Source organism: Halictus rubicundus, chromosome 4, assembly GCF_050948215.1.
Source record: "Halictus rubicundus isolate RS-2024b chromosome 4, iyHalRubi1_principal, whole genome shotgun sequence".
Lineage (NCBI taxonomy): Eukaryota > Metazoa > Arthropoda > Insecta > Hymenoptera > Halictidae > Halictus > Halictus rubicundus.
Genome location: NC_135152.1, coordinates 17,316,851 through 17,330,866, shown reverse-complemented (window position 1 = coordinate 17,330,866; position 14,016 = coordinate 17,316,851). Strand labels below are relative to the sequence as shown.

General features: G+C 42.0%; 2 protein-coding genes across 7 annotated transcripts in view; one reads left to right on the top strand and one right to left on the bottom strand.

The window, feature by feature from the left end:
- The window catches only part of LOC143353678 (uncharacterized), a 448,475-nt gene that overhangs the window by 226,045 nt on the left and 208,414 nt on the right, over positions 1–14,016 (top strand). The window lies entirely within an intron of this gene.
- Positions 13,852–14,016, bottom strand: part of LOC143353093 (very long chain fatty acid elongase 1-like) — a 41,538-nt gene continuing 41,373 nt past the window's right edge. Inside the window, exon 5 of the mRNA XM_076786140.1 lies at positions 13,852–13,866. Within this exon, the coding sequence (XP_076642255.1) occupies positions 13,860–13,866 (7 nt within the window). The 3' untranslated portion in view covers positions 13,852–13,859. The remainder of the gene's footprint in view (positions 13,867–14,016) is intronic.

Below are 14,016 nucleotides of genomic sequence, written 5' to 3'. Positions count from 1 at the left end.
AATCAGACTTATTGTTGTTCGATTTTGATCTGATTGTACGGTGATATCGTCAGTCGTTAAGTAAACTACAGTGACTCCCACTAATACTCGGACGCTTTTAAAAATCGTATAACTTTGTTAATATTGAACCATACGACTTGGATCTTTTTTAAGAAGTTAGTGAAAGTGAACAAAATTTTTTACGAAAATTGCAATTGGTCGAAGTTGCAGAGAAAATACTGGAAGTTATATTTTGCAATTTTTTTATGTGGACTTGTATTGAAAATTTAGAAAGGGCGATTTGTAGATCTGGATGAATTATACATATTCTGAGAATTTCATCAAAATCGGTCAACGTTGCAATGAACTACAGATGTTTCAAAATGATTGCATAAGGGCGAAATTCCGTGAAAATTCTGCGACTCTCACCCTTAAGTTTTCATCGTTAAACGTTTGTAGCTGATTGCAACGTTGACCGATTTAGATGAAGTATTCAGAATATGTATAATTGATACAGATGTACAAAACGTACTTTTTAAATTTTTAATATAAGCCCGCAGAAAAAAGTTGCAAAATACAACTTTTAGTACTTTCTCTGCAATTTCGATCGATTGCAATTTTAATCGGACATCTTTTTCATGTTATGTAGCGAACCAATTGTTCTAACTTCTCAAAAAATTCAAGTAGTCCAATATTGACAAAGTTATGCGATTTTATGTTATTAATAAAATAATTACTAGAAAATCAGCTCATCTGTTAGTATTTCGGATTAATAAATTTCCTTTCTATTTACCAGAGTCCTGTCATTCCTTTAACCCTTCTGCATGCTTCATTGCTAGGAAGAATCAAATTTCTCCAATATATTACAGTTAAAATTCATTTGAAAACGCGATGAAAATATATGCAATTTCAATTTTCATATTAAAATTAATGAAACTATGTTACAGACAGACAAATAAAAGTATATAGGATATCTTGGTGATCAATGTTTAACCGGGGAATATGCATGCAATTTTTCATGTGAAGCCTTGCTCCAAACGAAATTGAAAGTAGATTCGGTAAGTCGTGAGCAGACAGCCAATGCCCATTGAGATCCGTGACTTACCAATTTTTAAACTGGCTTTAAAAAGATACATGTTCTCCTTACTGTTCCACATAACACTATCCCCATTAAATCTTTAATATTAATACAATCTTATATAAATTGTACATTAAGTAATATTATAGAATACAAATTATTCACGAGTGTTTTTCTTTCATTTTCAGGTACGTACCGTTCACTGTTGCAGTACTTTGTTCCTAACGTGAGTATATATACTTTATTTTGCCTCCCCTGAGGGTTACAATTTCTTTTTCTTTACATCACCTTCTCCTTCTATCGCCATTTTTCCATCTTCACTTAACATAACTTAACCCTAGCCTAACTTAACCTAACTTATCCTAACTTATACTTAACTTAAACTAGCCTTATATACTATATAGAGAGAAAGAGAGAGTTTATATACAAAAGACCTTATCTTACCTAACTTATCCTAACTTATACGTAACTTAAACTAGACTTATGAACTATATAGCGAGAAAGAGAGAGATTACATATGCAAAAGACCTTATGTCCTAACGTGAGTAAAATACCTATAAAATCCTATACTACTTGTTTTATTCTTTAACTTCTATATTATACCACGTCCGATTTCCAAAATAACTATCCGCTGAAAACCGAGAATAGAGCGTACAATTTCGTGCCAACGTAACGATGACGCGACAAATTTCCATAGATGTTTATTGCAGCTCGCGACATCGTTAAAGAATTTAATGGCACCGAAGCATTCGTAGGTCGACAGCATGAGAACTAAATTAGCTTTCGCCGTTGGCCTCGGCGCTTTGAACAAAAATTTAGCCCCGCTTAATGGCGGTTTCGTGTAGAACGATTTTCGTGGGCGGTAAAATACTTTGAACGAGAAAAAAGAAAGGTAGAGACGTCGCGATTCTCTCTCTCTCATTTTGCTTTCGGTACAGTTTAATAAAGCATCGATCGCATGACGGGTAATTGAAACGCCCCCCTCCCCCCCCCCCCCGGTATCGTCGTATCGAAGAAATTCGATACGACCGTTAATCCGATTCCTCTGATCCTCGAAATCTTCTTCCAATTTAATCGCGGCTCAAAAATTCTACCTATCTACGATTGTCAATCTCGTGCCCGGCTAAATCCCTTCGAGGTCCCGCTCGGAGCCACGGTAATTCCTGCGGGGCACGCGAGCAGTGCATTTACTATGCAAATGAGTAATTAGTAGAATTTCAACTAATCGAGAGGATCTCCTCGGATCGAAGAATAATCCATGATTAATCACTCGACGCGAAGTAGGAACACGGACGCGGATCCGGCGAATGCTTTCGAACGGTTTTGCGGGAACGCTGACCCTCGAAAATACGTTCGCACACGTTGTTATGCGCTACTTTGCCGGAAATACGCGCTCAATATTTCAATAATGTTGAAAGATTGAAGTGGATGCTCGGTTTAATAACGTCGAAACGGTTCGTACAGAACTTCATATTGCACTTGTACTCTCGTGTGTCATTATTAAAATTGCAGAGTACAAGATTTAATTGAGTTTCATGCAATTCTCTTTTAGCTTCAATTTTATTAAATCGATCTATAAGAATATGAAGTATAAACTTCACTAGTCTAAGTATTCAATACAATTGAATTTGAAGAAATTGTTAATGATAATAGTAAGTAGCAAAAGTAAATTCAATTTTATTAAGAAAATTATCCGATATTATTAGAATTTTAGTGAAGAACCAAGTAATGTGATTATCACATTGCTCAAAGTCACACTTTATGATATTTTTCATTTATAATTAGATTTTTGTCGATATTCTACATTACAATCAAGCACCGTTTCTTTATTGTAAGGGAATTATTAAGTACATTCCATCAAACATTTATTTACACGTAAAATATTTTATTTCTTGTAAAACCGTAGTACAGCGTAAACGTTCGATCAACAGTGTAGACTTTATCCTCATCGCTGGCTTGTATCGTTTAAAAATTGCCATATTTTTCTTAAAAAATTCTTGGATGCTCTTTCAGTAGTATATTCCTCGATTGCTCAGACGGTAATACGAAGATTGTTCTCCTTCCACTTAACAATTTCTTTTAGAATAATTGTCCACATCTTATGACATTTAAACTTAATATGCGATATTATTTTAATTGAATACTTAATAAATACCACGAATTATCGATGCTACGAAGATGAAAACATTCGACTCGCGATACCGTGATTTTCAGATTTCTTTTTCCCTTCCCTATCGTCCTCTTAGTCTAACTGAAATGACTCGGTCGCGAACTATAGGCGACCTAGGTGTGCCAGAAACTCTTGATCGTTAGTGTGTACACGTACAAAAGTGCATGAAACCATTAATTGCCAGCATCGACGGTGGATATCTGATCGTTGCCCAGGGGATTCATTAGCGGAAAACGCGCGGTGGCGGCCGGTTAGGGCGAAAGAAACGAACGAACGAGCGAACGGAAGAAAGCAAGGAGTCGAATCGAAATTGATTACCTGCATAAAAGCCATCGTAATATCGCTAAATCATTTCCCGGGTATTTACACGATCGGCAATCCATTTACCGGGTGCCGGTAGGTTTTCGCGTGCGTGGACATTTTCGAGTGTCAGCCCCCGAAATCCGGCCGGTTATTTATTAACGTAATTAAACGATCCAATTACACGCGTAAAATATGAATTTTATCGGGCGGAAAGCTACAATCGCCGGCAACGGTACACATTTTAATTACGTCGCCCCCGAAATTAATAAATAAATCGACACCGGGGGAATACAAATAACTCGTTAATCGCGTGGATAGTCATTTACGGTGAAGGAGAAGGCGTGCGGGAAGTGGTACGTGGTTACAGGGGTACACCTACCAGATGACAATTTATGAATTATTTCTCTGAATTTTATTCGTGATTTTAAGCACCCCCTTCTGCTGCTTCAGACTTGATCCTAGGTAGAGATGAAAAGATTGGGAGTATAGTCGATAGGTATTCGTTGATTAGTTAATTTTGAATTTTTTATTCGCCATTTCGAGCATACGATTTTGCAACTTTCAATTTCGTCGAGAAAATTGAGACAAGTATGGTGCAAGTCACAACAGTTAACAATTGGATAATGAGAAATCAAGTAAATGTTCTATAAAATTCGAACAACGTTAATTATTATATTACAATTATTTTATTTAACAACGATTAAATCCAGGAGATATGGTGTTAAACCAGGCAGATTGAAAACCATTACCACAGATTAAACCTTATTATTATTTTCAATCTACTAAAAGTACTAAAGAAACAAAGCTGCCTGCCTCCTGCGCGTTTTAATTAATGAAGAAAACTTTCATTTTGCACAAACATCGGCAGTCCACTGACGAGGGTTAATACCATCGAAGAAACTATCGAACTTTCGCGACCACCGACGGCGCTGATCTGCAGCCGCTTTTCGTTGGCATGATTCGCCCGTAGGGGATGCAGGAAGGGGTTTTTCCGCGGCGGTTAGCAGCGTATCGATAAGCAGACATTGCGGGCTACCGATCGTGGCGCTCGAGAGAGAATTCATTAACAAGGAGCTTGGTATCGGCGTAATGGTGGCGGTGGTTGCGTCGCCGGAGGAGACGAAACAGAGGGGAGGCAACAAAACCGAGGCAACGTTATAGGAGGGTGGCGCGCAACGGACAATCGAAACCGAGATCGATAACTCATCGCGCCGCGTCTGCCGGCATCCGATCGCCTACGCGTTCCCTCCTTTCCTTCGCCGTGTTCAACACCGATGCCCGAGCATCTGTGTTTCAACCCCCCGCGTGTCAATCACGCGACGTCATCCCCGAATCAGCTGAACGTCGCCGGAATGCTGTTTAATGACGCGGGCTTTCTTCTCCCGTCCCTTCGAACCGTTTGAATTACGAGCTCCGCGATACCGTTCGCCGATCAGGGCGAAAGTGAACTATCCCTGGCTCCAGTTGGTTTCTGGATCTGTGGGGTATTTCGCAAAGGTTGGCCTGCTTACATATTTGCGACCAAAATCAAATTATTTTTAAATATGTAACAATTCCTGATTCGGCCCTTAATTCCTCGTTAGGCTTGAAGTTTGGGAAATTTTGCAGCTGGGAAAAATTAGAGTGCACCGAACCGAAGGTTGTGGTAGTTCGCGGGAATATTTGAACCCTAATCTCGACGAGTTTGGTATATCCTGTTCGCGAGGAGGTTAATTCCAAAACAAATTTTACGCACGGTGTCAAGTGTAATCCTGTGCACGGGTCCCGTGAAATCGCCCGACGAGTCTAAAGCCGGGCCGAAGCCCGGAAATACCTAGTCGGCTCTTCGAAAATCAGCCAGACGAGCATTATTAGAGTGCGGACCTTTATGCTAACGTTAACTTGTTTACCAATCCACGGGCGTTCTCGGGACGTCTGCTGTAAACGGTTCTAAGCATCGTCTCGCGTGTAATTGTCGAAAAGGTCCGCTATGCCCGAGGTTAATAGACGGAAAAATCATTCCACTGAATTTTACAGATTTACGAAAAAATTGCACACAGTCCGCTATCTAATCGCGATTGAAACAAAGAAGGAACAGCTGTGCCTACAGAGCACCGACCATAAATAAAGCAATCAAAGGAGGGGGTCGAGGCGGACACAAGGCAAAGAACGTTAGGAACCAGGGGCGAAGCAAATAGATAGGTAAGCAGATAAATGAAGATATAAACAAAGAGAAAATAATAGATCGAATCGCACGGGAAACACGCATAGTGATCGAGAGGGGGGTGCTGGGAAGGAAGAGGGAGGACGAGAGGACGGTCACGCAACGAAGGGAAAGGTAGGACTGAATGGGATTCGGCGGATCCATTCAAACCTATCGGGGAAATAATACCCTTTGTGCATTGTGACCAGTCTCGTTAGTTACCTAGCGCTCTTCTACGCTTGCGTTCCTGCTATCACCCTGCCAATTCTCATTAACGTCAGACAGCAAAAATAAAAGAGTAAGCGTGAGTGAGGGAGAGAGAGAGAGAGAGAGAGAGAAAGAGAGAATGGGGGACCTAGTCGTCAGTGACGAGGCGTGACGCGACATGCTGCCACGTGAAAATTCCGGAACGCGTGTCAAACACGGTCGGATTAATAGGGAAATCTGCGCAGACGAGAATCAATCCCGGACTAGATCGGACTAACGAGTGGAATACGATTACACCAGTCATTCGGTGATTTTGACGTGATCGTTGCATCGCCTTTTAGCCACCGTAGTCCGCCGAATGCGAGTGCATATAATCCTGCGAAAATCCACTGATTTGTGGTTTCAGAGATTGAGATTTTCTCGAAAAAAGAACAAATGTTTTTCCTCGCCTAGCAAATGTATTTCGAATGTGTATTCGGCCGTCTAATTGTTAACCCTTAGCACTCGAGTGGTGACTCTGAAGCACCACTAGAAATTGTTGTGGCATTATTTCAAAGAAATTACAAATAATATTACAAAATATTTGTTACATTACAAAATTTCTATATTCAATAGATTACTAAACATTCACATATTATATGTGGACATCGGATCAGTTTCGTATGAATAAAATGAAAATATTCTAAGACGGAAGAAAAATTTCGTTTTAGAATGAAAATAGCGCCGAGTGCAAAGGGTTAAAAATTGCGAAGAGGCGCGCCGTTTCAAGCGAATGACCGAGCATAACCCCCGAGCAAGACCGTTTCACTTTCTTCGCTCGAGAGGCTGTCTGGTTCGCGAATAAGAATGATTCGCCCGGGCACGATCCTCGGCGTAATTAAAAAATGAAACGACTGCCTCGACTTGGCGACGCGGCGGTGAATCAATTAAATTTCTCTTTGAGGACGTTGTATCGTCGGTCGTCCGAGTGTGCCGACTCACGCGAGCCGAACCAAGACGTCACACCCGGCGAGCCCGGTCTGTCAAGAAGATGGAACGATCCTCGTGGCCGCGAGAGCGTTCAACGCGCCGGTAAACGAGCGGATCTCGTGATTCGAGCCTTGTAAACGCTGCTCCGTCGACTGCCAGTGAATACCGACACAGAAAACCGCACAGAAACCAAGAACCGAAGTACCTAGAACGGCAGTCTACGCAAACAGCTGTTTCGAATAGTTAGCTAGCAACGTCAAGTTTTTCTACTTTTCCTCGGAAAGCGTCCGAATTCTCGTGATACAATTTACCGGGGTCGATTCTGCGAGAAAAGGTGAGCCGAAAACATGGAATAACATTTCTTCACGCGACGCTTCGTTTTCCAGGAAATTCAGTTTGAAAGTCCATCGTATTTTGGAAAATTTTATTCCATATCTTGGACTCGTTGTTTCGCGTAGACTCACTCTCGAATTGAACACCGCGACATCTTTTATAGTGACCGAATTGTATTGAAATTGAATCTGCTACGTTCTGGCCATGTTCTTTGCGATTTATGTGTAAACAGTTCCGCGAAGCATTGTCGTCGCAATTTTCAGAGAAGAAACGAAAAAAGTTTTTTTGGCGAGCGAGAGTTTAGCACGGGCCCCTCGAGGGATCATTAAACCAACATTAAAGCGACATTTCGGGGACAACGGGACGCCGCGCCGCGCCGTGTAAAGTGAAATAAGGCAACGACGGCCCCGTCCTCTCTGCCTTTCACACTTTCTTGCTCGATCGTTCCGTAGGACCCACCTTTTGGTCTCGTTCCACGACGACGCTCTCTAATGTCGATCCTCCGCGTACCAATCGTTAAAAGACTTTACGATGCTGTAAAGTACGCGATACTCGTCGACTGACCTTTTCCGAAAGGTAAAGCCATTCGTTTACCCGTACCGATAACGCTGAGCGACTATTTTCGTTCATAACGGTTGAATTGCGGGTCTTGTGCATTTATGGTGAATAAGCCTCCCCGAGGTTTCATCTGCAATCCAATTCCATCAATATTTCGCAGAAATTCAAGACATTCAAGACATTTTCCTAGGCGAAGAAATCGAGGCGACTAAAATCACTCAACTTTAGTACCAGTGAATTCCTCGCCTCAAAATGTCGATTTTTGGAATTTTCTCGTCAAGATCTACAGGATATTATTTAAGAAGGTGAAAAATTCGCGGGTTGCTAAGGTGAAGTTTAACCCGAAAATCGAGTCAAATTAAAACTTGTTGACAGTGGAAGACCAGTCTCGCGACGGTCACAAGATAGAAGAATATTTCCTTTTATTTCCAAGAGAGGCCAGGCCGGAGCGGCCTCCTCAATCTTTAATCATCCGCTTAGCGAGTAAACCCATCAGCAAGAATCATCCTTAGTTAATAAGAACCGAAACAAAGATTGAGGGAAGGGAGGCGCTTCAGAACGGAAGGAAAGTAAATGAAAAATGAAACGTCTATTTCATTTCCGTGTTCCCGGAGGTCCCCGAGCGGGGACGATTAAAATAACCGATGGCGGAAGCGGGTGGTAACGGGGAAAGGAAAGGAGAGACAAAATCCGGCGAGCCTGCTCGAAGAATGGAGGACGCAGGGTGTACGAGCAGACAGGATTCTATCCTCGAATCCTTTTGCTTCCTCGCGACCGTTTTAACGAAGTCTTCGCGCTCTCCGCGAGAGAAAAAGTAACTTCTTTACGGGCACGGTCTTGTTATCCGAGCAGTTTACGTAATTACAAGCCGCCACCAGAGGCGAGAGGGAGCACCCCTGCTCTTCATCCCTTTCCACGGGGAGAGGGATCGCTGTTTATCTATTCTGAAAGAGAGGCTGGCGCGAACGAGGACTCGGGAAAGACGTTTGACGAGTTTGCAACACAAAGACGCTCAAAGTATCCAGCTTACGCCTTTCATGGAAATTGCGCTGCTTTCCTTCCGAGCGACCTGCGAGACATCGATTCCTCGAGCTTCCAGTTTTTCCTCGACACCGTGGACTTACTGTGAAGATCGCGTCTGATGGCACACAATTTCTTCGTTTTCTAGTTTTATTTACTTCGTGGTTCATTTATTATCCGCGTTTTATGTATTTCAGGCATTGCACGTATGTATAATATACAGGGTGTTCATTTGAAAACTTTCCAGCAGCATTCCTCGAAAAGTAGGAAAGCGTTTTCAAGGTCATTTGAAGGTCAACTTTGTTTTTTCACATGGAAACCTATATTTTTTATTGTGGGATTTTATTGTACGTAAAATGACCAGCAAATTTCGTAGGATACTTTTTTGTATCCGCTCACTAGTTTTGGAGATATTTAAAATTCTTTGACGCCACCCAAATAAAAGACTGATACTGCCCCCCTCTTTCACACTTTCGAGATGTTCGGCTGACAGGTTCTCAAATGAACATGAAAAGTCCATTTCAGAAAATTTGTAACATACGCCTTTCTTCCAGAGATCCATTCGATACGATGGTATTTTTCCTGTACAGTTTTTTGCTGTCTGCAAAAGGGACAAAGTCGTAGTCCGGCCTAGTCCCTGTATGCTTGCAATAAGATTTAAATTATGCTTCACAAGTGTCAGAAAAATGTCATACTTTCGAGCAGGGGCGCACGTCGCTCGAAAACGCGATCCCGCGGAAATCTGCACGGTTCGCGTCGCAACGGCCGGTGTAATTTTAACGACTGCACTGTATCATCTCCGGGGCCGCCGATATCATTAAGAGTTTCGGCGCGGGTAAAAAAACGCCAGCCATAATCTGTGCACAGCTGGTTTTCGGCGTGCCGACAGCGGCGAAACCAGGTGTCCTCGCGTTTCCGTCACACAACCCTTTTAAATTGTTCGAACGGAATACCGAACACCGTGTACCGTCGCGTGCACACAGAGAAAATGGCGGAACGAGGAACGGCGAGAAGGTGTCGATCGAACCGGCGTCCATCTACCTATTTATTTGTCCGTCGGCCGAATAGGGTAACCGAGGGGGTGAACAAACAGACGAGTCGAAGACAGGTGTACAATAAGCACCCCGACGAAAAAACGTGGTGAAAGGAGGCAAAGAATGGGCTCGGTCGAGAGCACTCGTCTGATCCGAACTTTTTTTTACACGTTTTTCGTATTCCTGGAGAAGGAGAGAGATTTCCCGATTTCGACCCTGAGATTCTTTTTTTTTTTTTTTACCACTGTCCAAGCTACTTTGTCGTTAATTGCTTGTCAGGCTGAGGAGATTTTGTGCGCTCTTCGCGAGTGGTATGTACTGGATATTTATTGAATTTTGATACGGTCATCTGTTGAGCTATACATTTAAACTAATAGTAAAAACGGGGAATCAGTGCGTTAGGTATAATTTTGTCAGAATTTATTAAGGTATATAATTATCTGTAACAAAATATAGATGATGGGATTATCAGAATGTTGAGTACAGCACATACGCGCGATGGACATCGACGTAAACCTTCATTAACAATTTATTACCGCACAACTGGAAACTCGATTGAGCAATTGTGTGTCCCGTAGTAATCCATGTAATAGCATTCGATTAAACTGAAATTGTCGTTGATCAAAGATCCATTAAACGCAATTCGTAAGCCTGATCTACCGTTTTGAACCAACCCTTCGCTATATCGACTGACCCGTGAAATTCTTTTCACTCAGCGCAGAGCACTTTCGCGTTAGAAATCAATGCAGCTTCGAGGATACTACCGAAAGAACCGATTAACTTTCTTTCAAGGGCGAAGCAATTTAAAGGTTAAATTTTTATCGTTGTAAATTCATGGAAATGTTCTTTGAAAATGGCGTTGAGAAAGTCATCAAGATTTTATGCACGTTGTTATTCGGCTATTGAAAAAATATTTTCCTTATAGAGCTGGATAATGTATCAAAGTTTTAAGTACTGGGAAAGATAAAAAGCATAATTGTACATAATTAATTATTTGTTTGTAGCTTTAGGAACTAACGTGAAATCCTGAAATTTTTCCTCAAAAGCTCAATACTATTATCAATCTAATATCTGAATAATTCCGAAATAATATTCAAAATCATGATGTTCAGAAATTTTATGACCCTTTCAGTTGAGCATTTTTCAAATTTCACAAAAGCCGTGCACAACGAAGCCCGCTACAAACGACGACAACGAACGCGCTCGCATAAGAAAGTGAAAATATTACGCCAATATTTCCGAACATTATAGTCGGTATGGGCACCAAACCTGTTCCAAAGCGTGTATATTTTTCACGGCGATACGTCCGTTGCCGAGCAGCGACACTAAAGCCGGGTTAACGATATAATTCTATAAACGAGCCGAATAAAAATGGAAATCCGAAGGGAAGTATAGTACCGAGCGAAAAACAAACTCGTCGAATTCGAAGTGCGGGCTGGTCGAGGAGGACGCTATAATCCCTGTGGCGCGAAACAGAGCTGATAGAGGGATTTCTTCTCTCCGAAAACTCATGGGTAACGTTATGGGGGCCAGAAGGGCGGACGGCGCGGCGGACCCTCGTTCTGCTCGTAGCAGGATGCGTAAATAATGACGGTCATACGAGCCACGAACATTCTTGCATCAGATTATGATTTACAGCCGTGGGGAAAATACCGCAAGGTAAACACTGATATTTTCCAGAACGAAAGGAACGGGAATGATAAAAGACGTATTACTAGTCGCGAAAGTAATATCATTCCGGCGTCGTATTAATAAATCGTTAAGAGCGACTCGGGGGCGGATAACAAATTATTTTTCGCTTAATGCAAAACATCGAGACTTGTTACAAATCCTCCCCGACACCGGTAGCCCTAAAATTACACAGTCCTCCTGCTTGTACCAGTCTGTAAAATGGCGCTGCTCTATTCTAAAATGATCATTCATATTTTCGATCCTCTGTTATTCAATTAATGTCTAATGTGAGTGAAAATTGCCTGTATGTAACTTGAAAAGGGTTTGAGAAATTTAGAATGAATTTGTTAGTCAGAAAAAGCGACATCAGACTGAGAAAATGCAAATTGCGCTACACTATTTTAAAAATTTCTTATAAGTTTGATAGACAATGTTGAATTCCAGTGAAAAAGCGATGTCGGACTTCAAAAATGCAAATGCATTATGAAGAAGAAATAGACCGGACGGTATGAGCCATTTTTGATATTTTATTTAGTTTTTTTTTCTTATAAGCAATAAATACATAGAAATCTGCATTTATAGATGTATTGGAAAGTAACAAATTTTTGCACTTTTAGTTTTAGTTTTAGTTTATTAAAGTACAAGTCAACTGAGACAAAGGTTGAGGGAATGAGTTGAAGGAATTGAAGGAATGTTGGGAGACGGGGTCAATTTTGCAATCTTGAGTACACGAATAAGAGGCGGCTCAACATTCTGACGACTGCGTTTGGAACGGTTATGGCTTTCGGTTGATAGCTTTCTTTGGGAAATGGCAGCAATTAATGCTGTTTTACGAGGAAAACTTAGGCTAGAGAGCAGGATCAGCTTCGGGACAGACGCGCGGATGAGAGGATTTCGTTAAGTACTTCCCACGAGATGGGACGTTTATCCTTTTTACTCCCGAATCCGGGACCATCACGCAACCTCTATTCTTTCACTTAACCTCGCCCCTCGGCAGGAAAGCGATTTCGTGTGCTCTCTTGTCTGTCCTTTTACTCTCCTCTCGTGCCTTCAAGAGCACCCGCTAATCTGTTTTCGATGATGCCGGGAAAATAGGGAACACACAGGCAAAAAGGGACAGGATCAGATTTACGTTGGCCCGGCCTGGCTACCAAAAACAACCGAAAACAAATTCGGAAATGCCGTTGTCCTATGGAATTCTGTTCTGGATTACTGTGGAGAGTGTGGACAGATCGAACGAGGACTATTCTGTTTCAGAAAATACTTCGAACCTGTACATAATCTACTTTGAATCTAGATACACGGGAGACTCGAAGGTTTAAGTAGAATGAGACTGATTAGTCGGCCGAATTATTTTTATTCGCACAAGTGCGGTTTCTTTCAACGAAATTCTATAGGAAAGCAATGATCGTATATCACGTGAAAACATTTTGGAATAAAACGAACGGTGAATGGCAAAGGTGGAGGCTCGATTAGGCAACGACAACTTTTCGGAAACCGGGAAATATGTTGTCGAAAAAGTTTTCGGAGCCGGTGTAGAGCTCGCAGCGGCCGTCGCCGTCCGCATTAGCTTTCAGACGGCTTGTAATAACAGTGTATTAAGAATCGCGTTATATTTCGCCGATGTTAACGAGCCCCGCGCAGCAATGAGTTGGCGAATTTACGGCGGAAGGGCTGGTTGGTTAATTTTGACCGGGAACGAAAATGTTATTTGTACCGCGGATTACTATTCACCGACGTCGGTTCATTCCTCTGACCTAATGACGTAATAATTCTCATCAGGCCGTCACCGCAGGGCCAATTCGGGGACCGCGGAATAAGGCAATTAATTGCGCACCACGATGCACGTCCCGGCAATTAATTAGCCATTTAATTTAGATCCTATCGGCGGAAGAGGTCATCGCGTTCCTTATCCCCGACAGAAACCGGGGGAAATCCTCGAGACGGAACGAGAGGAAGTTAAAAGAGGATTCCCTTCTTTTTATTCCCTTCGCTGTTCCGATCCTCTAATCTACTTTCCGCCGGTCCTGTTACCGGCGCAGAAAATTCAAGAAAATTCATCCAGAACCGGATGCAACCGTGGAGTCCAGCACACACAACGGCTGCAAATTGCTTATGTATTTTATATGAAGAGAACGCGCCGGTACGTTAGCCCCTGCTCTGGTCTCGTGAAGATCGTACTATATCGCGCACTAAGTTCCACAATGCATGCGGAAAAATGAAGAAATATTATCTGCGAGCGTGGATGGTGATCCTCATACGGTCCTCGAAAATAATTGCACGAAAGATCCTTTCCTCGTTGTGGTACATTTCCGTTTCGCAATTTAATTGCAATTCGATTCGACCAATTGTGTTTCATTTCCTAATAATAAATATCAAGCAGTAACATTGTGATCGTGGCTATTTTTGATACGGAAGTGAATATGTTATTAACGTTAGGTGAATGCCAAAAAAATTATCGGCGTGCAGCAGTGATGTATTTTGAACGTTATGGGATCAAAAAATGTCATGT